Source organism: Panulirus ornatus, chromosome 59, assembly GCF_036320965.1.
Source record: "Panulirus ornatus isolate Po-2019 chromosome 59, ASM3632096v1, whole genome shotgun sequence".
In the NCBI taxonomy this organism is placed as follows: Eukaryota; Metazoa; Arthropoda; class Malacostraca; order Decapoda; family Palinuridae; genus Panulirus; species Panulirus ornatus.
Genome location: NC_092282.1, coordinates 11,103,937 through 11,127,814, shown reverse-complemented (window position 1 = coordinate 11,127,814; position 23,878 = coordinate 11,103,937). Strand labels below are relative to the sequence as shown.

Here is a 23,878-nt window from a genome sequence, read left to right as displayed (position 1 = left end):
TCCAAACGTGGAATATCCACCAAATCTACTTAATGAACCAGCAAAAATTTGTTCGTGTGTGTATATATATATATATATATATATATATATATATATATATATATATATATATATATATATATAATGTGTGTGTGTGTGTGTGTTACCGGACTCCGCCTGTTTGAGTTTAGACTGCGAATGAATAATCACCTTTGATGCTGGTTCATATCTGTAGAGGAAACAGAGCACACTCATGCAAGTCTCATAAAAAAAAACTTTACGCTTGCAATGAGTCCGTTTTTGACCCTGCGAATGAGTGCAGCGTAACCTTGGGCTACAGGAGCTCATGTTTATGGAGTCATTAGTAATTATATATATGGAACCATGATAGTGGAGGGGCGAAGGTTCTGGAGGCGCTGATGAATTATGTGGAAAGAGATCGTTACAAGGGGAAGGCAAAAATGGGTATGTTTGACGGTATATCAATCCCAATAACACTATATGGTTGCGAGGCATGACCTATATAGATAAGGCTGTGGGGAGGAAGGTGGATGTGTTGGAAATGATATGTCTTGAGGACAATATGTGGTGTTAGGTGGTTTGATCGAGGAGGTAATGGAAGGGTAAGAGAAATATGTGGAAATAAAAAGAAATGTTAAGAAATCTGTAGAGAGTGTGACGAAATAGTTTGATATTATGGAGAGAATGAGTGAGGGAGGATTGACAAGAGAAAATATGTGCCAGAAGTGGAGGGAACAGGGAGAAGTGGGAGACCAAACTGAAGGTGGAAGGATGGAGTGAAAAAGATTTTGAGCGGTCGGAGCCTGAACATACAGGAAGGTGAGAGGTGTCTGTTTCCTGACGCTACCTCGTTGACGCGGGAAACGGGAATAGGGAAGAAAGGCGACTAAAGGGGAAGGGAGCGGGGGAGGGGGGGTGGAAATCCTCCCCTCCCGTTTTTAATATTTGCAGAAGGAACAGAGAAGGGGGCCAAGTGAGCATATTTTCCCTCTGCGGCTTAGTCCTCTGTTCTTAATGCTACTTCGCTATATATATATATATATGTATATATATATATATATATATATATATTTTTTTTTTTTTTTTTTTTTTTTTTATACTTTGTCGCTGTCTCCCGCGTTTGCGAGGTAGCGCAAGGAAACAGACGAAAGAAATGGCCCAACCCCCCCCATACACATGTACATACACACGTCCACACACGCAAATATACATACCTACACAGCTTTCCATGGTTTACCCCAGACGCTTCACATGCCTTGATTCAATCCACTGACAGCACGTCAACCCCTGTATACCACATCGCTCCAATTCACTCTATTCCTTGCCCTCCTTTCACCCTCCTGCATGTTCAGGCCCCGATCACACAAAATCCTTTTCACTCCATCTTTCCACCTCCAATTTGGTCTCCCTCTTCTCCTCGTTCCCTCCACCTCCGACACATATATCCTCTTGGTCAATCTTTCCTCACTCATTCTCTCCATGTGCCCAAACCATTTCAAAACACCCTCTTCTGCTCTCTCAACCACGCTCTTTTTATTTCCACACATCTCTCTTACCCTTACGTTACTTACTCGATCAAACCACCTCACACCACACATTGTCCTCAAACATCTCATTTCCAGCACATCCATCCTCCTCTGTCAGCGGATGGAACCATGGAAGCGGAAGTGGATCATAGGGTGGGGGAGGGGGCGAAAATTTTGGGAGCCTTGAAAAATGTGTGGAAGTCGAGAACATTATCCCGGAAAGCAAAAATGGGTATGTTTGAAGGAATAGTAGTTCCAACAATGTTGTATGGTTGCGAGGCGTGGGCTATGGATAGAGTTGTGCGTAGGAGGATGGATATATATATATATATATATATATATATATATATATATATATATATATTATCCCTGGGGATAGGGGATTAAGAATACTTCTCACGTATTCCCTGCGTGTCGTAGAAGGCGACTAAAAGGGGAGGGAGCGGGGGGCTGGAAATCCTCCCCTCTCGTTTTTTTTTTTTTTCCAAAAGAAGGAACAGAGGGGGCCAGGTGAGGATATTCCAAAAAAGGCCCAGTCCTCTGTTCCTAACGCTACCTCGCTAATGCGGGAAATGGCGAATAGTTTAAAAGAAAAAAGATATATATATATATATATATATATATATATATATATATATATATATATATATATATATATATATATATATGTATGTGGCATTTATGGATCTGGAGAAGGCATATGATAGAGTTGATAGAGATGCTCTGTGGAAGGTATTAAGAATATATGGTGTGGGAGGCAAGTTGTTAGAAGCAGTGAAAAGTTTTTATCGAGGATGTAAGGCATGTGTACGTGTAGGAAGAGAGGAAAGTGATTGGTTCTCAGTGAATGTAGGTTTGCGGCAGGGGTGTGTGATGTCTCCATGGTTGTTTAATTTGTTTATGGATGGGGTTGTAAGGGAGGTAAATGCAAGAGTCCTGGAAAGAGGGGCAAGTATGAAGTCTGTTGGGGATGAGAGAGCTTGGGAAGTGAGTCAGTTGTTGTTCGCTGATGATACAGCGCTGGTGGCTGATTCATGTGAGAAACTGCAGAAGCTGGTGACTGAGTTTGGTAAAGTGTGTGGAAGAAGAAAGTTGAGAGTAAATGTGAATAAGAGCAAGGTTATTAGGTACAGTAGGGGTGAGGGTCAAGTCAATTGGGAGGTGAGTTTGAATGGAGAAAAACTGGAGGAAGTGAAGTGTTTTAGATATCTGGGAGTGGATCTGTCAGCGGATGGAACCATGGAAGCGGAAGTGGATCATAGGGTGGGGGAGGGGGCGAAAATTTTGGGAGCCTTGAAAAATGTGTGGAAGTCGAGAACACTATCTCGGAAAGCAAAAATGGGTATGTTTGAGGGAATAGTGGTTCCAACAATGTTGTATGGTTGCGAGGCGTGGGCTATGGATAGAGATGTGCGCAGGAGGATGGATGTGCTGGAAATGAGATGTTTGAGGACAATGTGTGGTGTGAGGTGGTTTGATCGAGTAAGTAACGTAAGGGTAAGAGAGATGTGTGGAAATAAAAAGAGCGTGGTTGAGAGAGCAGAAGAGGGTGTTTTGAAATGGTTTGGGCACATGGAGAGAATGAGTGAGGAGAGATTGACCAAGAGGATATATGTGTCGGAGGTGGAGGGAACGAGGAGAAGAGGGAGACCAAATTGGAGGTGGAAAGATGGAGTGAAAAAGATTTTGTGTGATCGGGGCCTGAACATGCAGGAGGGTGAAAGGAGGGCAAGAAATAGAGTGAAGTGGAGTCATGTGGTATACAGGGGTTGACGTGCTGTCAGTGGATTGAAGCAAGGCATGTGAAGCGTCTGGGGTAAACCATGGAAAGCTGTGTAGGTATGTATATTTGCGTGTGTGGACGTGTGTATGTACATGTGTATGGGGGGGGGGCATTTCTTTCGTCTGTTTCCTTGCGCTACCTCGCAAACGCGGGAGACAGCGACAAAGTATAAAAAAAAAAAAAAAAAAAAAAATATATATATATATATATATATATATATATATATATATATATATATATATATATATATATATATATATATATATATGTGTGTGTGTGTGTGTGTGTTAGAAAATTTTCCTTTTTGCAAGGATATGTATTAGTGCCAAGTATTCATTATTAGGAATATAAACATGAATTTCTCGCCTTATCGTTGCTTTGCTCAGCTGTTGAGGTAAACATTAGTGACATGTGACTATAATGATGCGTATGACACGCACACTTAAAATACTGCTCTAATTTTAGAGGTTTTAGTAATCATCATTCAAGTCCTTTTCATTCCACATTACAATAGGAACTCTTTATTTTTATGTAGCTCAGCTGTAATATTGATAAAGGGTGGTCTGTGAAATCGACACTCTAAATCTATTATTTTTCCAATACTGAAGATCACTATGTGTTATATTTGATTTAGTTTAAAGAAAATATCTAGTAATTAATAAACATAGAATTTTGATTCTTTTATGTCATTACATATTTTCCAAAATTGTTATTCTTACAGAGTCACCTAGCGGCTGGTCTCTGTAGTGTTTTCCCAAACGTCGGAACGTAAGTTAATGAGACTTTGACTTTAAATCCGATATCATCGTCTTAAGTTATTCATTGTCGTGACTTGGGATTAAAGGAATTGTTCATATGAATATCGGTAATGCATCTAAGCGTTGCACCTTACGGAAAGGAGAAGGATGTATCCAAATAATGAGACAAGAGCCAGGGCTTGTTATGTAGGTTGATGTAAACAAAGTGCTGTGGGTATCTTCACACGCGTTTCTCTACTGATTAAGGATTATGGTATTTAAACACAGTACATATCTTTTTTTGCAGTTGTGAATTGGGATAATAAGAAGAGACGGTTGATATTTTACATATCTGACGATGCATACAAAAATTGTTTGAAAATGTTTTGATATGGCACTTTGTGGTTATTTAGTCCTCTAAAGTTAGTGTTCTGTTTATGGGATATCGATTTACTTTTGTGGATTTAGTCCTTTTCTAAGATTATCGATTTAAGTGTATGTATATTATCTTAAAGACATATGTGAAACTTCACAAATTCACGAGGAAGTAAAAGCGAAAGACATCTCAAAAGGTTAAGAAACCCAGTTGATTAATAGAATATATATTTATATTGATATTTTATGGCTCTTGTGAATGTATACTTATATGAGGTTTCTCACGATCTTAAGTGCTGACTGGCTCATGTCAAAACTTGAGTGCACCAACCGTATGTATATGTGATATAGATGTACGAAGCAATATTCTCCATTAGTTTCAAGATTGAATGGAAACAAGAAGGCAAATTTCCCTTTTTTTTATATTGTGATTATAAGGGAATCTGATTACTTATCCTTCATCAGGAGGAAGCCTAGATGAATGGAACCATATAAGATGTACTTTCAGACATTTACGTTATCCTAATTGGCTTGTGAACAAGGCGTACTGAAGAAAAGGATAGCTCTGTGTTTGGTGTTTCTGTATTCTCCTTATTCTCCAATTGTTAATAGGTGATAAAAATGTATTCTTAATGTTGCCTTCCAATTTAACAACACTATTAGTAAGACCTTGATTGAAAGTAGGCCAGATTATTAGAAAATTTATTTGGTTTATACCATTAGATGTAAGGCATTTATAGTTATATATGTTGACTAGATAGGTATAACAGCAATAGATGTTATTGGCACAGTTATTCATTGTGCAGAGATAACCACAGTAGTGCTGTTGCTAAACATTGGCAAGAAAAGGACTGCCCTGTAGACCTGAACAACTTGTTCACGTTATCATGTATCAGATTATGCTGCCTGTAATGTCATTAAATGTTTTATTGCTGATATTAATAAATAAGCTATCTCCAGATAACTGTAAAGCAAATCCTTTTATCTGCCAGACCATTATGATAGTGTTATCATGACAAGATAGCATAAGAAGAGTAGTTGAACATGCATCTCTCTTCCAATTCATATGCATACATATTTTTTATCTCTTGTGCTTTCCATTTACCACATGAGTAAAGTACCAACAAGAACAGATGACAGCCTGAGAGGGGAAATTACTCACATGGCTCCTTGTTTTGATCCCCTTTTTTTTTTAATACAGGAAGGGGGATTTCCTACCACCTACTTCTGCCCCTCTTTATCACCTTCTACAATTCGCAGGGAATATGTTGGCAGGTATTCTTTATTCCCTATCACCAGGGATATATATATATATATATATATATATATTATATTTATCTGTGGGGAGAAAGGATACTTCCCATGTATTCCCTGCGTGTCGTAGAAGGCGACTAAAAGGGAAGGGAGCGGTGGGCTGGAAATCCTCCCCTCTCTTTTTTTTTTTTTTTTTCCAAAAGAAGGAACAGAGAAGGGGGCCAGGTGAGGATATTCCCTCAAAGGTCCATTTCTCTGTTCTTAACGCTACCTCACTAACGCGGGAAATGGCGAATAGTATGAAAGAAAGAAATATATATATATATGTATAGAATGTTGGACAGGGTGTTGGTTAATAACATGACCAGGTAACGACTGTCGTAGGTAGAAGAAAATAAGTTGGATGACGAAGGTAATACACTTACCAGACCTGTCGTGCTTCAGTTGTTTGCAGTTTTTGATAAATCCTTGCAAGAAAAATTGTTTTCTCTGTATTAGAACTAACAACTTTCAGAAGAACTGGTTGTTGCATTACCGAAATGGAGATTATGAAACAAGTGTGGATGTCATGACACCGTGAGAAGAACTAGGCAGTTTTTATGAAAGGGTGTAAACCACCAGACTTTCTGCCAATGGGTGATGTTAGGAGGGGAGAAAATGAAGGAGGTAATACAACTTAAGGTCTGATGCTTGCAGGATGGCATCATCATGTAACAGTTTTTTTTTGCTTTCACCATTGTTGATGAATGAGCTTTTAAGGGCTGGTTGTAATGGGACTGAGCTGCCTTATGCAACAAACTTGTGACCATTCATCAAAAAAAGAGTTCTTTGCATTTACTCATGTAAGATTATAGTTTATAATGAAAGATGATCCATAAACAAGCCCAAAATGAAAGAAAATTGCTGGATTTTTAAAGGTCCTAAGTAGTGCTGCACTGCCAGCTCATGTACACTATAAAAACATCATATACTCTGGTGTTGTATCCTTTATTTATACATTTTGATGCATAGTATGCACACATATCTTGACACCGTACCATGCAGAGATTAGGTTAGCAATGGCAAAAACAAGATAAAGAGAAAAGTCCGAATCAGTGTGCAGTTGGCAAAAGTCAGCTGATTTTGTCATTGTTTACATGTATGGTGTAAGTCACCCACCATATGGTTAGGGAAAGGTCAGGAACCAAGTGGAAAGTACAAACTGACTTTTTGCAGATGGAATTTCATCTGTTTTGCATTGAGGGAAATTGGGTATTATAACTACCTCGCAAACGCGGGAGACAGCGACAAAGTATTAAAAAAAAAAAAAAAAAAAAAAAAAAAAACTTTCATTATAAGTCATGGCATATTGGATCAGAAATGGAGATTTAGTATTCCATTGTCAGAGATTTGCTATCTATAAAAGAGCTACCTTTAAAAAATTAGTAAGATGCGTATGTATTATAGTGTTTTATTAATGGATTTTTATTTAGTAACATCTTATCATTACAGATCATGGGGGAGACGGAGGGCAACAAGTCTGTGAAAGCTGGTGTTGTTCGCTTTGGCAAAGGCAAAGGCAAAGGCAAGAGGGTATGTAGAAAGTTGGTTACTTGTAGGGTTTTTTCCATTTTACCAAATGGTTAACCCATTTATGTTCTGGTATGTTTGGTAAATCTCATTCCTGCTTAGGAAAACCTTACCATGAGAGATGATGTGAACTTTCCATTAATTTTTATAGATTGAAATTCATGTAATTTCTTGGGTTCATTCATTCAGGAAAGTAATTTTACAGAATTCATAGATTCAAAATAGATTTGAAAAAAAAAAAGTGTGGGAAAAGTTAGTGACAGGTTATGTAAACATTATTGGATGTGCAATATTTGAGGGGTTATTTATTCAAGCTGTCATAAAGGGGTTTGGGAGTATAAGGGTTGTAACATTTCTTTTTGCCAGTGAGAGGGGTTGATATGGGATTTTAGCATGTTACAGAACTTGAAATTCAGTGTTCTTTTGACCCTTGTTTACTGGAAATAATTTGATATTTTGGTGGCCCAGAACTGGTTGATGTGGCGAAGTGAATTTTTGCTCGCATCATGTTGAGTCTTCCCCTACCTTGTTGCTATTGTGTACTGTTTTACAGCAATAGAAGAGCCTCATGAATATAAGATGTAAATGAAAACAGATTGCCTACCTTTGTCATAGTAATAATGTGGATGCCAAAACTTGAATTAGAATTTTTTGCCTTAGATTTCATTGGGAAGGCCTGATATCCTGTGATTCATGCATGAACAGACTAAACAAAATATTCTTTTTACTTTTAATATTTTGGTCCAGTTAGAATTTGAAAGGAAAGAATAATTGCTTTATGAGAGTTATGTTTGTTGTACCCCATTATTGTGTTATTTTGCCTGCCAGGTTGTGCTAGGATTGTTCATGCATGTCATGATATAGTCCAGTAGAGACTGACAGAAGATATGAGTGTCAGAAGCAGGGGAGCAAGGAAGATAGGGAGACAGATTAAAGGATGGAGTAGAGGAGGCTTTTTGGGTTTGAGGGCATTGGCATTCAGGAGGATGAGAGATGCACTTTGGAAGGAAAGAAAGAATCAGTGTGGTGTGTTGATGTCAGCATGTGTCTAAATGTTAACCCTTTACCCTGTTACTGTGGCTGGTCTCTCTTCAGTGTGGCTGGTACACATAGGTTCCAGCATTTGAAATTCCCACAAGAGATGTTTGAATATTGATGGTAGTCATTGACCATTGACATTGTACTGTTTGTTTTCATACAGCAGTTTATGTTTTTTCTATGGGGAGGCAGTTTGTTATATTCCTTTGCTCTAGGGCTGTATCCTGTAATGATAAATATGCTGCTTGTGGTAAGCACTTGTATTGTCAACCCAGGACAGAGTAAGCACTTAATAGTTTGTATTTACATGAAAACATTGCCTGTAAGCTTATACACTATGATGGAATGCCTTTTCCTTCATTTATAATTGAAGATGATATGAAAGAGTAGCATGGCATTCTCATTCATATTTATGCTTTTTTTTTTTTTGAAAACTTCTTAAATTAGCTTTAGCACTATGAAAGAAGTTCAAGGTTTTATATTTAAATGTGCATACATAACCACACTTTGACTTGTGGATGTACCTAACTTTGTAAGTGCTTTGGGAGCCCATATAAAATACTCCATATGCAGTTAGAGAAGTTGGGATATGCTGATCTCATTTACACATTGAAAGATCCACTTAGCAGGCAGGAGTGATGAATGTCAGTTGCAGTGACTGAGTGTAATACCAAGCCTTGCCTCAGTCATATTTTTGGTAGAGCAGATGTGAATCAATTGGTGAGATTAGCTAGCAGTGAATTGTGCTTTGTCATTTGACATCCAAACAGTTTAAGGGTTGATATGTTGAACCAGGGCACATGAAGGTGTCCAAGTAAACCATAGTCTGTGATGCTTGCTTTGGATGCTAGGCTCTGGGTCAGCGAGTATTCATTACAGTTAGAGATTGGGTATGTGCAAATAAGACTTGTTTTTTCCAAATACTATCACTTGAAGATAAGAAAGGCTGTTAAGCATACAAAAGAATTTACTTTAGATTTATGTATTTTATAATGGAAATTTTTTTTCGCAGAAAAGTGGTGAAAAACCAAAGACCTTTATTGAGAAGCCCATTGGTGGTGAGAAGAATGGCGGCACTCGTATGGTACGGGTGAAGAAGCTTCCTGCTTACTATGCCCCTCAGCTTAATCCCAAGAAAAGGACCAAGCATACTAAGTGAGTAGGTCACAGGTAGATTATTATCATTCTGAAAATTTTTTAATAATGCCAGATGTGGTGTGAGCTGTTTACATGTTATATCAAGAGGTTTAATTGTTGCCTCTCCTACCCAGTCTTGGCCATTAAGAAAAGCGTAATTCTTAAAATGATTTATAGTCGTGGTATATGAAGTGAATTATGTTAGCTAATTATTAAGATTACTCTTAAGGGAATTAGTTGTCTGATATTTTGCTAGCATTTTGGGTTGGGGATCAAAGACCTACAAAATATTTTTCATGTAAGGTGCATATGTGTTCCTGGTCCAACCCAGGGATATCTGAAAGGAGTTGGAAATTAAATGTCCTTAGAAAATTTTATTTTTCATACTTGAACGGTTTCCCACTTTAGCAAGGCAACACTAGGAACAGACAAAGAAAGGCTGCATCTACTCTTATCCATTCTTATGCTGTCATGTAATGCACTGAAACCACAGCTCCTTGTCCACAAGTAGGCCCCACAGACCTTTCCATGGTTTACTTTGGATGCTGTATCTACCCTGGTTCAGCCCACATCGACCCGTGTATACCTCATTGTTCCAGTTCATTGTATCCCATGCACACCTTCCACCCTCCTGCATATTCAGGCCCCTATCACTCAACATCTTTTTCACTCTATGTTGGTCTCTCTGTTATCCTTGTTCCCTCCACTTGTGACACATATATCCTCTTTGTCAGCCTTTCCTCACATTTCTCCAAATGTCCAAACCATTTCAGTACACCCTATTCAGCTTTCTCAACCACACACTTTTAATTACCGCAACTGTCTCTTGCCCTTTTGTTATATATTGCCCTTTCATTATATACTAGATGATCAAACTGCCTCATACCACATATTGTCCTCAAACGTGTCATTTCCAACACACGTCCCTTCTCTTCACAGCCTTATCTTTAGCCCGTCCCTTGCAGTCATATGATGTTAGGAGTGCTTCCCCCTCAAACATACCAATTTTTGCCCTCCCAGATAACAGTCTATCTTTCCATACATTCTTCAGTGACTCCCTTCCACTTCCATGGTTCCATTCATTGCCATGTCTACTCCAAGTATCTAAAATGCTTCACTTCCTTCGATTCTTTTCCATTTAAACTTGTACCCCAATTAACATGTTCTTCAACTCTGCTAAACCAGATAACCAGGCTTTAATTCACATTTACTCTCAGCTTCCTCCCTTGATACACTATTCCAAACTCAGTCACCAACTTCTGCAGTATCTCATTCGAATCTGCCACGTATGCTTTATCATTGCTAAAATAATGGACTTGCTTCCCGGGCTATCTCGTTTCCTGCAGCTTGCATATTCACCCCCTCTCCAAAATTCGCATTTACCTCCTTCACCACCCCATCCAGAAACAAATTTAAACAGCCAATGTGATATCAAAATTTACTTTTTCTATAAAAGTGTATTTGCACCCCTGATCCAACCCAGCGAAATAGTAAAGGAATTAAAAATGAAATGGTAGAAAATGTATTTTATTTTAATTATACATAATTGCTTCTCAGGCTGTCATATGTAATGCACCTTTATACCTACCATCTACCGTCAAATCTTACTGTTTTTCCATAAGTCACAGCAATTGCTTCATGCTCCCTGGATACTACATTAGTTTAAAGGGTCTATTCTGTGCATGCCTCACATCCTCATGTTTGTTCTGGCCCTGTTACCCAAAAGCCACCTTTACTCTAGTTTTCCATCTCTTTGTCTCCTTCACTTTTGACTTGTCCCTTCTTATAGTCACTCGGTCTTTGCTTGTACAATAAGCAAACGTTTTGTATCACATATGTATGACAGCTGTTGAGCTTGCCATTTCTTGGTGAATGGGATGGCAGCTTCTCAGGCTAGATTTATTTTAGGTTTTTATCTAGTAATGACACAAAAGCCTGTAATCATGTCACCCCTGCACAGATATGTTAAACCTGGCATTTTGTGTTAAATTTCAAAGTCCTAGTCTTGTGCACTGAAGGATGATTATCTTATTGTAATGTAGAGACGTTTCCTTTGTGGTAGAACATACAGTTTGAGTGTTACTTTTCTTTTCAGGAACACATTTAAGGCTTTGCGTTCATCCCTCACTCCAGGAACAGTGTGTATCCTTCTTGCAGGTATTCACAAGGGCAAGAAAGTGATATTTTTGAAGCAGCTTGCAGGTGGTCTTTGCCTTATCACTGGTTGGTATTTTTTGCATTTTTCATTGTATTAGGTTCCATTTTCCTTTTTGTCTTACATCAATGCTATTTTTGTGTTGGACATGTACTTCATTGATATATTTCTTAAGTGGTGATAATGAAAGGCTAGAAAAGTATCAGTTGGTTATTTTTTTATACATTTTTTAGTCCTTGTCATAAGGAGGTTGAAGTTATTTTCATATTAGGTTGAACTGTTCTTCCAGGTCCATTCAAGATTAATGCTTGCCCCTTGCGACGTGTCAATCAGATTTACTTAATTGCCACTGCTACAAAGGTTGACATTTCTGGTGTGACTGTACCAGACCACATTAACGACAAGTACTTCCGTCGGTTTAAGGCGAAGCGTGCAAAGAAGGAAGAAGGAGACATATTTGAGCAGAAGCAAGAGGTATGAGATATGTTTTAATTGAGCTTCAAATATGTTTAACATTTGATCATGAATATCCTCATACAGCAAAGCATGAGGAGAATGGAGTATGCAGAATTCTGCAGACTCGTAAAACTAAATATGCATTTGTGACTAGGTATATGAGAAGTCAGTTATTTTATTTAGTTTATGATACCTGAAATACTTTTAAATATTATCTACAGATCATCATTTCAGCTCTTCAGTAATTTTGGCATATTTTTTTTTATTATACTATGAAATGCTTAAATAGAGAGTTTGGGGTGTTAGTCTTATATGTGAAGTGAGTGTGTAAAGTGAAAAAAAACAGACAAAAAAGTCCACACTCGTTCACACTCAGTCTCTAGCTGTCATGTGTAATGCACCAAAACCTCAGCTCCCTTTCCACATCCAGGCCCCACAGACCTTTCCATGGTTTACCCCAGACGCATCACATTCCCTGGTTCAATCCATTGACAGCATGTTGACCCCGGTATACCACATCGTTACAATTCACCCTATTCCTTGCATGCCTTTCACCCTCCTGTATGTTCAGGCCCCAATTTTTTCACTTCATCCTTCCACCTCCAATTTGGTCTCCCACTTCTTCTTCCCTCCACCTCTGACTTGTATAACCTCTTTGTCAATCTTTCCTCACTCATTCTATCCATGTGTCCAGACATTTCACCACACCCTCTTTTATTGATCGGATGCCCTTGGTTAGGGCCTCAGCTGCCTGTGCTGTCACGGCTAACAAAAAAAAACAAGAATTTAATTCCTGGCCTTGATGTGGACCTGTCCGTGACTGAAGCCTCCAATGCAAAAAAAAAATTGGTTGCCTCGTACCTGATTCCCTTTTCACGTCTTCATCCATTATTCTGTCTTTTTAATTCCAACTATACTTTACAGTGTTTCTTTCTCAGCTGTTGTTATATTTGACCTCTCCTGACCTGTTTTGGTTTTGATTTTTCATCCATCCATCGGAGTTGGGACATTGACTCTTCAGAGTATTTTTTCTTTTTCTGCATTAGCAAGGTAGGGCTAGGAACAGAAAAAAGAAAAAAAAACTTCATTTGCCCATATCCACTTTCTAGTTTTCAGTGTAATGCACCAAAACCAGAGCCACTAATGCAAGCAGGCCACTCGGACATTTCCGTAACTTATTCATTCACCAGAGGTCTCGGTGCACCTTCAGTTTTGCTTCCTTGCCAGGTTATGTATTCATCTTCGTATACCCCATTGCCATCCTTGTTTAACTTTACTCTTAAATGTCTACCATCCACAGCTTCATTTTTATCACCACCCATTTAAAAAATTAAGTGTTATGTGCGTTCATTCCTCTCTCGTCTCACATTATGGCCATGCCATAAGGGCATCTATATCTATCTATCTGTTTCTCGGATGCCTGTGCCCTCAGGGGATTCCCATCAAGAGGTGGCCACAGCAAAGGAGCCTCCACTTATTCCTGCCCTTACATGCCTCCCTCGTATATACCAATTCACGCATTCTTCCTCTATTTATCTCCAGTATTATGCCATAAGGACATCAAACAGTCGTGTTGACTTGATATAGTTGTGACACACTACTCCCACATTTATTTCAGACTATGCTATAACATATGCATCAGTTTCATTATAAAAACTCTCTTAAGTTACTGTAGGTAGTAGTTAGTAGGCAGCCAATGACCAGGGAGGTATATTTCCAGTTATATTCAGCTGGGTATCTGGAGGGCTATTGACTGCTACATAGCCAGCACTTCAGCGGTTGTCAAGTTGCACTCTTATGACCCAGGTTGCTGTCTTTTGTGTCTGCCTTACCCATGCATGGAATACTACCATTCTGTTGACAAACATAAAATCTCTCCTTTTCATACATAACTTGATAACTCTTGACTTGCGTGGCTCATTCTTCTTAACTTTGGATTTCCATTCATCAGGAGCATGAGCAGCATTCTAAGCTTTCTTGAAAACTCTCCACAGTATCATTACCTCTGTTCTTTACCTTCTTGTTCACTACACTATCCATACCCCGTATTTATTCCATTCTTTAAAATCTGTAATGCTCTTCACTATCTTCCCTAGTGTCCTCTCGCAGTATTAAGTGTTCTTTTCTCCATGTACATCTAATCCAACTGTACCCACTTCATTCTTTCTGTCTCGCTCTGTCAAAAAAAAAGAAATAATAAAAGTAAAAATAACGTGGGTCAAGCACCTCCAGTTTTTAGTGAGGTTATCTGCCTCTTAGAATTCAGCTTTGCTGAATTTCCTTTTGATACCATGTGATTAAATTGCTTGCTGATCATTTCTGTTTTGAAGAGGTGAATCAGGAACTCTAGCATGAGCACTAGCAAATGATAGATCAGTGCAATTTTGTCAGACTTAGATGACAAGTTTTAATGACGTTTGGGCTCAGTTTGGGAGATGAGTATAATTCTTATCCATTTGTACAGATGGATACCCCAAACTTTAGTTGTAGATTACTGTTGTTTAGTGCTTTATAATGTTTGACCTGAAAGTTTTGATTTTATGAATTTTCTGCTCAAGTTGGATCAGAGTTATACATCATTGTTTGCTTCTGCATATTGATCCTAAACTGGTATCAGGTTATGAAGATCGTTAAATTGTTGGATTATGTTCTGACTCACTCTTGATATTTTGTTAGGGCCATGCATTTGACATTAGCATTGCTTCAGAGCTGGGTTAAATGTCATCTTTGGACAGCTTTTCTCATTTTGAAGAATTAGCACTTCAAGAGCATCTTGCTTGTGTGACAGTGTGGCGTTATAGATAAGGGTACAGTTGGAACATTCTTACATAGCTATAGTTGAAGTTAAGGTTATAGAAGCTTAATATTTTTCTTAACTGGATCTCTCCTTTTCAGAAATATGTCCCATCCCAGGAGCGTAAGAATGATCAGGATGCTGTTGATGGCTTGATTTTGGAAGCCATTAAAAAGAGGGAAGATAAGAAAATGCTGTTTGGTTATCTGGGTACTCCGTTTGGGCTCAAGAATAGATTGTATCCTCACAGATTGAGATTCTAAATAAAATGAGCTAACAGACACTTACATTGTTTTTCACTGAAATGAAGCAGTCCTCTGTCTGTCTCTCTCTCTCTCTCTCTCTCTCTCTCTCTCTCTCTCAGATTTTCAGTTGATAAAAGTTGGAACAGGAGCCAAGCAAGGAGTGCTCATCTTCTTCAAAGTCTCTGGCTAGGGAGTCTGTATTGGTGTGAATGTAAATATGATAAGAATGGAGAGAGAGGTTTTAAGAGGAAAGGGACATAGGTGTTTTAACTCTGAAACAATAATTAGGTGTGGAAAAGAATGTTGGAGAAATATAAAGGTCTGGAAAACAGAGTTAGAGGCATTTATAAGTTTAAGGAAGTCAGCACCAGAGTGATGTGGGTTAAAATGAAAGTTGATGAGAAAAGTTGGGTAATTATTAATGCATGTGCACCTGGAAGAAAGAGGGAATGGAGAGGAGACTGGTCTGGGAGGATGTGGGTGAGTGTGTCAGCAGTTTTGACTTGAGAGATTGGTTATCAGTATTGGGTGGTTGAATGAGAAAGTAGATAATGTGGCATTTGGTGTTATATCTTGGGGCATGGGAAACTGTGATTTAAATGAAAATGAACAGTTTGTGGAGCTGTGCACTGAAAAATGTCTGGTAATTGGTAATACTTAGTTTGAAATGAAGGACATACATCAAGTATATTTGGGTGAATTGGAAAGTGGGCATTACAGGATTATGTATTGTTAGGGTGACACAAGGGACATGGATGCGAATGTTCTAAGAGGGGTAGCTGGGGGATGTCTGATCATTTTGTCATTATGTGTTGGAGATTAGAGTGAAGATTTGTGAAGGTTTCTGCAAAGAGAAATGATAATGAGGTGTAGAAAGTAAATGACCTTGGAAAGAGGCTCATGTGAACAGATTCTAGGAATAACTGAGTTTAAGAGTGGCAAATGTGAGAATAAATGAAGCCTGAGGAGTATGTAAGTAATCGTAGGTATTTAAAAAAGCACTGCTTATGTGAGAGAAAAATTTGTGTTATGTAAGAGTAATACCTGGTGGGATGACAGTTAAGTTGTGAGTGAAAGAGAAAAGAGAGATGCAGGAGTGAAGAATAAGGGAGGAGTACAAGAGGACAAGCAGGTGCAAGGGCTGAAAAAGAGCAAATGAGGGTAGGAATAAGCAAGCATTAATAGACTTAAGGGAAAATAAGAAATGGCTGAAGAGGGAGGTTGATATGAAAAAAATGAAAGAACATTGGCGAAGAGGGAACTGTTAACAGGCAGAGATGAAATGGGAGGGAGTACTTTGAAGGATATACATACGATTGTGGCATATCTGAAATGTCTAGGTTGGTGAGTTTATGTGAAGTGTAAGTGGTTTCATGGAAAGAAAAAAAAAGTGAAAGCCTTGCATAAAGTGAAATGTAGCAAGGCAGTTGGAGTGGATGGTACTACAGTTGAATTTCTGAAGAAAGTGGGTGACAAGGTGTGCAAGAATAGGCAGAATGCCTGTATAGTACAAGGAGAATGAGAGACAATGTTATGATTATAGAATAAAAGTTCATGGATTGTACCTTGCAAGTTGTATTGAGAAAGTGATTGTGAAGGTGGTGGCATGCACAAAACATCCATTTGGGGAGAAACTATGGTAGAGGATGTATTAGTGTTTGAAAAATGTCTCAGAAATAGAGAATGAGGATTTGTATGTGGCCTTCATGGATCTAGAGAAAGCATTTGATGGGTTTATATAAGATTAATACAGATGCTTTGTGGAAGATTATATGAATAAATGGTGTGGGAGGAAAGATATTAGAATCGGTGAGGAGTTTTTATCAAAAGAAGGCATGTGCTTGCATGGGTAGAGAGGAGGGCAAGTTCTTCAGTTGAGGAGGGATTTATGGCATGGTTATGTGATGTCACCATGGCTGTTTACTGTTTTATGGATGGATTGGTAAGGAAAATGTAGGCAAGGCTTTGGAAAGGTGTAAGTCTGCAGTCTGGCAGGGATAGGGGTGCTTGGAAGATCATGTCCATTTTTTTTATTTTTGACACTGCTTGTGGCAGAGTGAGGAACTGTCAAAAGTGAGTTTTGGAGAGTGTAAAAAAAAGAAGAGTAAATGTGAATGAAATAAGTTATTAAAGGTATTGGGAGTTAGGGAGAGTTTGAATGGAGGTAACTTGTAGGAAGTGAAGTTTTTTGATTCCTGGAAGTAGACATGGCAGTGAATGAGAGCTGAAGTGGGTCATAGAGTGGGTAAGGGTGAAGAGGATCATTGAGTGGATAAGGGGGAAGAGGTCCTGGGAGGATTGAGAATGTGTGGAAAGAAATTATTAAATTGGAGTGATGGGCAATTTTGAAGGTATAGTTCTGACTACTGCATTGATGGAAGGCATGGCAATAGATAAGAAGGCACAGAAGGTGAATGTGTTGGAAAAGGAATATTTCGGGAGAGCTTATGGTGTGAAGGTTGATCGAACAAGAAATGATGGGATGGGAGAGGTGTAGTATTTAAGAGTATGGTTGAGAGCTAAAGAGATTGTGCTGAAATAGAACATAGGGAGAGGATGAGTGAATAGAGGTTGACAGGGAAAATATGTGTCTGAAGTGAAGGTAACAAAGGGTAGACTGAATTGTTGATGGAAGGATGGTTAGGAAGAGTTTTTGGATGCTTGAGGCCTGAACATGCAGGAGGATGTAAGGCGTGTCTGGGATAGTGAACTGAAGTGGTGTGGTATTTGGGGCAACATTCTTTCAGTAAACTGAAGCAGAGCATATGAAGTGGCCTGTGCAAATCATGGAAAGGTTTGTGTAATGTGGTTGTGGATAAAGGGCTGTGGTTTTGGTGCATTACACATAAGTGAATAAGGTCATTTCTTTATTGTGGCACAACCTCGCTAACTTAGGTAATGGCATGTGAGCATGAAAAATATATTTTGTACTTGATTGCCATTTCCTGCATTAGTGAGGAACTGTCTGGTACAGTCAAAGAAAGGCTGCATTTGCTCACATTCATTCTCATTTTCACGCAATGCACAAAATCATAGCTCCCTATCCCCAACATGGCCTTACAGACCATATTCCCTGGTTCACTCTACTGACAGCACATTGCCCCTGTACACTACATTATTTCAGTGCACTGTATCCCCTGCATGCCTTTCACCCTCCACCATGTTCAAGCCCCAATATCAAAATCTTTTTGTTCTATGCTTCCATCTCCAGTGTAGTCACCCCTTCTACTTGTTCCCACTACTACTGACACATATATCATTGTTAACCTCTCATTCATCTTTTCCATTTGTCTAAACCATTTCAACTCACACTTCATCTATCTCAACCACATTCTTTATTACCATACCTATCTTCTACCATTTTATTAATGAATCCCATTCACACCACATACTGTCTTTAAACATTTCATTTCCAACACATCCACCCTCCTCTGCACATTCTTACCTATAGTCATTTATTCTCTCCCAGATAATGACATTTCTCCACATATTCTTCAGTGCTCCTAGAACCTTTATCCCCCCCACCCACACTATGACTTACTTCTGCTTACATGGTTCCATTTACTGCTGTATCCACTCCCAGGTATCTAAAACTTTGATTTTTCTCCATGTAGGCTCATCCTGAGTAACCTGTTCCACTACCATGCTAAGCCTCATAAACTTGCTATTATTCTCATTTACTCTCAACTTCCTCTTCTCACAAAATCAAGCTCTGTCACCAGCTTCTGCAGTTTCTCTCTCAAATCTGTCACCAGTGCTGTCTCCATCAGCAAAAAAAAATTTACTCACTTCCAAGGCCCTATCATCCTCAACAGACTGCATACTTGCCCCTCTCTCCAAGACTTGCATTTACCTCCCTCCCCACCCCATCTATAAACAAATTAAACAGCCATGGTAACATGACACATCTGTGCTGCAGACCAACCTTCAAGTGGAGTTGCTCACTCACCGCTCTCTCTATTTATACACATGCCTTATGCCCTTGATAAAAATGTCTCTGCTTTTAGCAGCTTTCCTCCCACATCATATATCCTAAGACCTTCCATAAGGCATCTTTTCTATCAACCCTGTCATGAGCTTTCTCCAGGTCCATAAATGGCACATTCAAAGCCATCTGTCTCTCCAATTTTTGTCACATTCTTTCTTTAAAGTAAACACCTGATTAACACATTCTTTACCACTTATGAAACCACACTGTTCCTCCCCTGTGCATGCCCTCACCCTCTTTATCACTTCTCTTCCGTACACATTACCAGATATAATCAACAAACTAACACTGCTGTAGTTTGGATACCCACTTATGTTCCCCTTTCTGTTATACAATCCTTCTTTACCTCACCATGAAAATCCTAACCAATCAATCAACAACACAGTCACCTCCTTTTATAAGGAATTCATTTGCAATATCATCCATACTACTTATGTTAACAAAAGCCAAAGGTTCCTATCAGATTTGTAACAATGAGAAATTGGATGAGAAAAAAGTGAGGTAGTATATTCTGAAAACCAGAAATTTCAAATCCTTGGCTCAGAAGGTGATTATAAGCCAACAAAGTCTCAAGCTTTGGATGCATTATCTATGACTAAACTTGTGGATATCCAGGTTCAAAACCTAATTATCATAGATTGGCAGATACTTTGGTTTTGAATGTTTTGACTTGACACATCTGCTTGGAATACAAAATCTGAGAAGTTGGGGATTCTTAATCTTTAATGCTTTGATATGAATTGTTGCATTCTGTAGTCCACAAAGTGCTTTTCTTGTAAAGTGTTAAATCATCAAGTATTGAATACCTTACTGCTGTGAACCAGTGGATAATTTGTTGCAGATGTTCCACATTATAAACAGGCAGGTACTAGGTCTTAAACACTTGGCTTGTGAATTTATAAAGCCTGACTTCATAACTGGTTCTAGTTGACTGGTGTAAACTGCCTAACCTTATGCAGTGGATGTGGAGTACTTGAATTACATATCAACTGGTAGATCTGTGGATAATGAATGGTTTTATGTAAATGCCAGAACGCTCTAATTTTATCAACTAGCAGATCATAAAGCCCTGAATTCTTTCAGTTTTGTAAGCTGGTGGACTATGGTTAATAGAACCCAGGATCCTCTGTAACATTTGGCAGTATTCATTGTGTTAAAATTGGGCTTTAAAGTCGGTTTTAACAGTGTGTTCATATATATACGTACATATATATATTTCTTTTTTTTTTCTTCTTTTAAACTATTTGCCATTTCCCGCGTTAGCGAGGTAGCGTTAAGAACAGAGGACTGGGCCTTTTTTGGAATATCCTCACCTGGCCCCCTCTGTTCCTTCTTTTTGGAAAAAAAAAAAAAACGAGAGGGGAGGATTTCCAGCCCCCCGCTCCCTCTCCTTTTAGTCGCCTTCTAAAACACACAGGGAATACGTGGGAAGTATTCTTAATCCCCTATCCTATGCTATATATATATATATATATATATATATATATATATTCTTTCTTCTTTCTTTCAAACTATTCGCCATTTCCCGCATTAGCGAGGTAGCGTTAAGAACAGAGGACTGGGCCTTTGAGGGAATACCCTCACCTGGCACAATTCTCTGTTCCTTCTTTTGAAAAAAAAAAAAAAAAAAAACTATTCGCCATTTCCCGCGTTAGCGAGGTAGCGTTAAGAACAGAGGATTGGGCCTTTTTTGGAATATCCTCACCTGGCCCCCTCTGTTCCTTCTTTTGGAAAATGAAAAAAAAAACGAGAGGGGAGGATTTCCAGCCCCCCCGCTCCCACCCCTTTTAGTCGCCTTCTACGACACGCAGGGAATACGTGGGAAGTATTCTTAATCCCCTATCCCCAGGGATAATATATATATATATATATATATATATATATATATATATATATATATATATATATATATATATATATATATATATATTTTTTTTTTTCATACTATTCGCCATTTCCCGCGATAGCGAGGTAGCGTTAAGAACAGAGGACTGGGCCTTTGAGGGAATATCCTCACCTGGCCCTCTTCTCTGTTCCTTCTTTTGGAAAAAAAAAAAAAGAGAGAGAGAGAGAGAGAGAGAGAGAGCTTGGGAAGTGAGTCAGTTGTTGTTCGCTGATGATACAGCGCTGGTGGCTGATTCATGTGAGAAACTGCAGAAGCTGGTGACTGAGTTTGGTAAAGTGTGTGAAAGAAGAAAGTTAAGAGTAAATGTGAATAAGAGCAAGGTAATTAGGTACAGTAGGGTTGAGGGTTAAGTCAATTGGGAGGTAAGTTTGAATGGAGAAAAACTGGAGGAAGTAAAGTGTTTTAGATATCTGGGAGTGGATCTGGCAGCGAATGGAACCATGGAAGCGGAAGTGGATCATAGGGTGGGGGAGAGGGCGAAAATCCTGGGAGCCTTGAAGAATGTGTGGAAGTCGAGAACATTATTTCAGAAAGCAAAAATGGGTATGTTTGAAGGAATAGTGGTTCCAACAATGTTGTATGGTTGCGAGGCGTGGGCTATGGATAGAGTTGTGCGCAGGAGGGTGGATGTGCTGGAAATGAGATGTTTGAGGACAATGTGTGGTGTGAGGTGGTTTGATCGAGTAAGTAACGTAAGGGTAAGAGAGATGTGTGGAGATAAAAAGAACGTGGTTGAGAGAGCAGAAGAGGGTGTTTTGAAATGGTTTGGGCACATGGAGAGAATGAGTGAGGAAAGATTGACCAAGAGGATATATGTGTCGGAGGTGGAGGGAACGAGGAGAAGTGGGAGACCAAATTGGAGGTGGAGAGATGGAGTGAAAAAGATTTTGTGTGATCAGGGCCTGAACATGCAGGAGGGTGAAAGGAGGGCAAGGAATAGAGTGAATTGGGCCGATGTGGTATACCGGGGTTGACGTGCTGTCAGTGGATTGAATCAGGGCATGTGAAGCGTCTGGGGTAAACCATGGAAAGCTGTGTAGTTATGTATATTAACGTGTGTGGACGTATGTATATACATGTGTATGGGGGCGGGTTGGGCCATTTCTTTCATCTGTTTCCTTGCGCTACCTCGCAAACGCGGGAGACAGCGACAAAGCAAAAAAAAAAAAAAAATATATATATATATATATATATATATATATATATATATATATATATATATATATATATATATATATATATATGCTCTGTGGAAGGTATTAAGAATATATGGTGTGGTAGGCAAGTTGTTAGAAGCAGTGAAAAGTTTTTATCGAGGATGTAAGGCATGTGTACGTGTAGGAAGAGAGGAAAGTGATTGGTTCTCAGTGAATGTAGGTTTGCGGCAGGGGTGTGTGATGTCTCCATGGTTGTTTAATTTGTTTATGGATGGGGTTGTTAGGGAGGTGAATGCAAGAGTTTTGGAAAGAGGGGCAAGTATGAAGTCTGTTGGGGATGAGAGAGCTTGGGAAGTGAGTCAGTTGTTGTTCGCTGATGATACAGCGCTGGTGGCTGATTCATGTGAGAAACTGCAGAAGCTGGTGACTGAGTTTGGTAAAGTGTGTGAAAGAAGAAAGTTAAGAGTAAATGTGAATAAGAGCAAGGTAATTAGGTACAGTAGGGTTGAGGGTCAAGTCAATTGGGAGGTGAGTTTGAACGGAGAAAAACTGGAGGAAGTGAAGTGTTTTAGATATCTGGGAGTGGATCTGGCAGCAGATGGAACCATGGAAGCGGAAGTGGATCATAGGGTGGGGGAGGGGGCGAAAATTCTGGGGGCCTTGAAGAATGTGTGGAAGTCGAGAACATTATCTCGGAAAGCAAAAATGGGTATGTTTGAAGGAATAGTGGTTCCAACAATGTTGTATGGTTGCGAGGCTTGGGCTATGGATAGAGTTGTGTGCAGGAGGATGGATGTGCTGGAAATGAGATGTTTGAGGACAATGTGTGGTGTGAGGTGGTTTGATCGAGTGAGTAACGTAAGGGTAAGAGAGATGTGTGGAAATAAAAAGAGCGTGGTTGAGAGAGCAGAAGAGGGTGTTTTGAAGTGGTTTGGGCACATGGAGAGAATGAGTGAGGAAAGATTGACCAAGAGGATATATGTGTCGGAGGTGGAGGGAACGAGGAGAAGAGGGAGACCAAATTGGAGGTGGAAAGATGGAGTGAAAAAGATTTTGTGTGATCGGGGCCTGAACATGCAGGAGGGTGAAAGGAGGGCAAGGAATAGAGTGAATTGGAGTGATGTGGTATACCGGGGTTGACGTGCTGTCAGTGGATTGAATCAAGGCATGTGAAGCGTCTGGGGTAAACCATGGAAAGCTGTGTAGGTATGTATATTTGCTTGTGTGGACGTATGTATATACATGTGTATGGGGGGGGTTGGGCCATTTCTCTCGTCTGTTTCCTTGCGCTACCTCGCAAATGTGTGAGACAGCGACAAAGTATAATAAAAAAAAAAATAATAATATATATATATATATATATATATATATATATATATATATATATATATATATATATATATATATATATATATATATTTTTATACTATTCGCCATTTCCTGCGTTAGCAAGGTAGCATTAAGAACAGAGGACTGGACCTTTGAGGGAACATCCTCACCTGGCCCCCTTCTCTGTTCCTTCTTTTGGAAAAAAAAAACAGAGAGGGGAGGATTTCCAGCCCCCCGCTCCCTTCCCTTTTAGCCGCCTTCTACGACACGCAGGGAATACGTGGGAAGTATTCTTTCTCCCCTATCCCCAGTATATATATATATATATATATATATATATGTACTTGATTGTGAGAAAAGTGTAGTGTTAATATAAATACTTGCTTAAAGTAAATTGTCATTACCAGTGTAAAGGACAAATGAAAAAAG

At 39.1% G+C, this 23,878-nt stretch overlaps 1 protein-coding gene across 2 annotated transcripts; it reads left to right on the top strand.

Annotated features, from left to right (window-relative positions):
- The first annotated feature begins 4,030 nt into the window (after positions 1-4,030).
- On the top strand, positions 4,031-15,111 carry RpL6 (ribosomal protein L6). 2 transcript variants are annotated; one of them, XM_071696592.1, is made up of 6 exons: positions 4,031-4,077; positions 7,167-7,247; positions 9,295-9,437; positions 11,515-11,642; positions 11,864-12,048; positions 14,926-15,111. In XM_071696592.1, exons 2-6 carry the CDS (start codon positions 7,170-7,172, stop codon positions 15,085-15,087), a joined length of 696 nt encoding a protein of 231 aa, XP_071552693.1. In that variant the 5' UTR covers positions 4,031-4,077; positions 7,167-7,169; the 3' UTR covers positions 15,088-15,111. The 2 variants fall into 2 exon arrangements, with proteins under 2 accessions (XP_071552693.1, XP_071552692.1); XM_071696591.1 differs by lacking the exon at positions 4,031-4,077 and adding an exon at positions 4,085-4,253.
- The last annotated feature ends 8,767 nt before the right edge of the window (positions 15,112-23,878 follow it).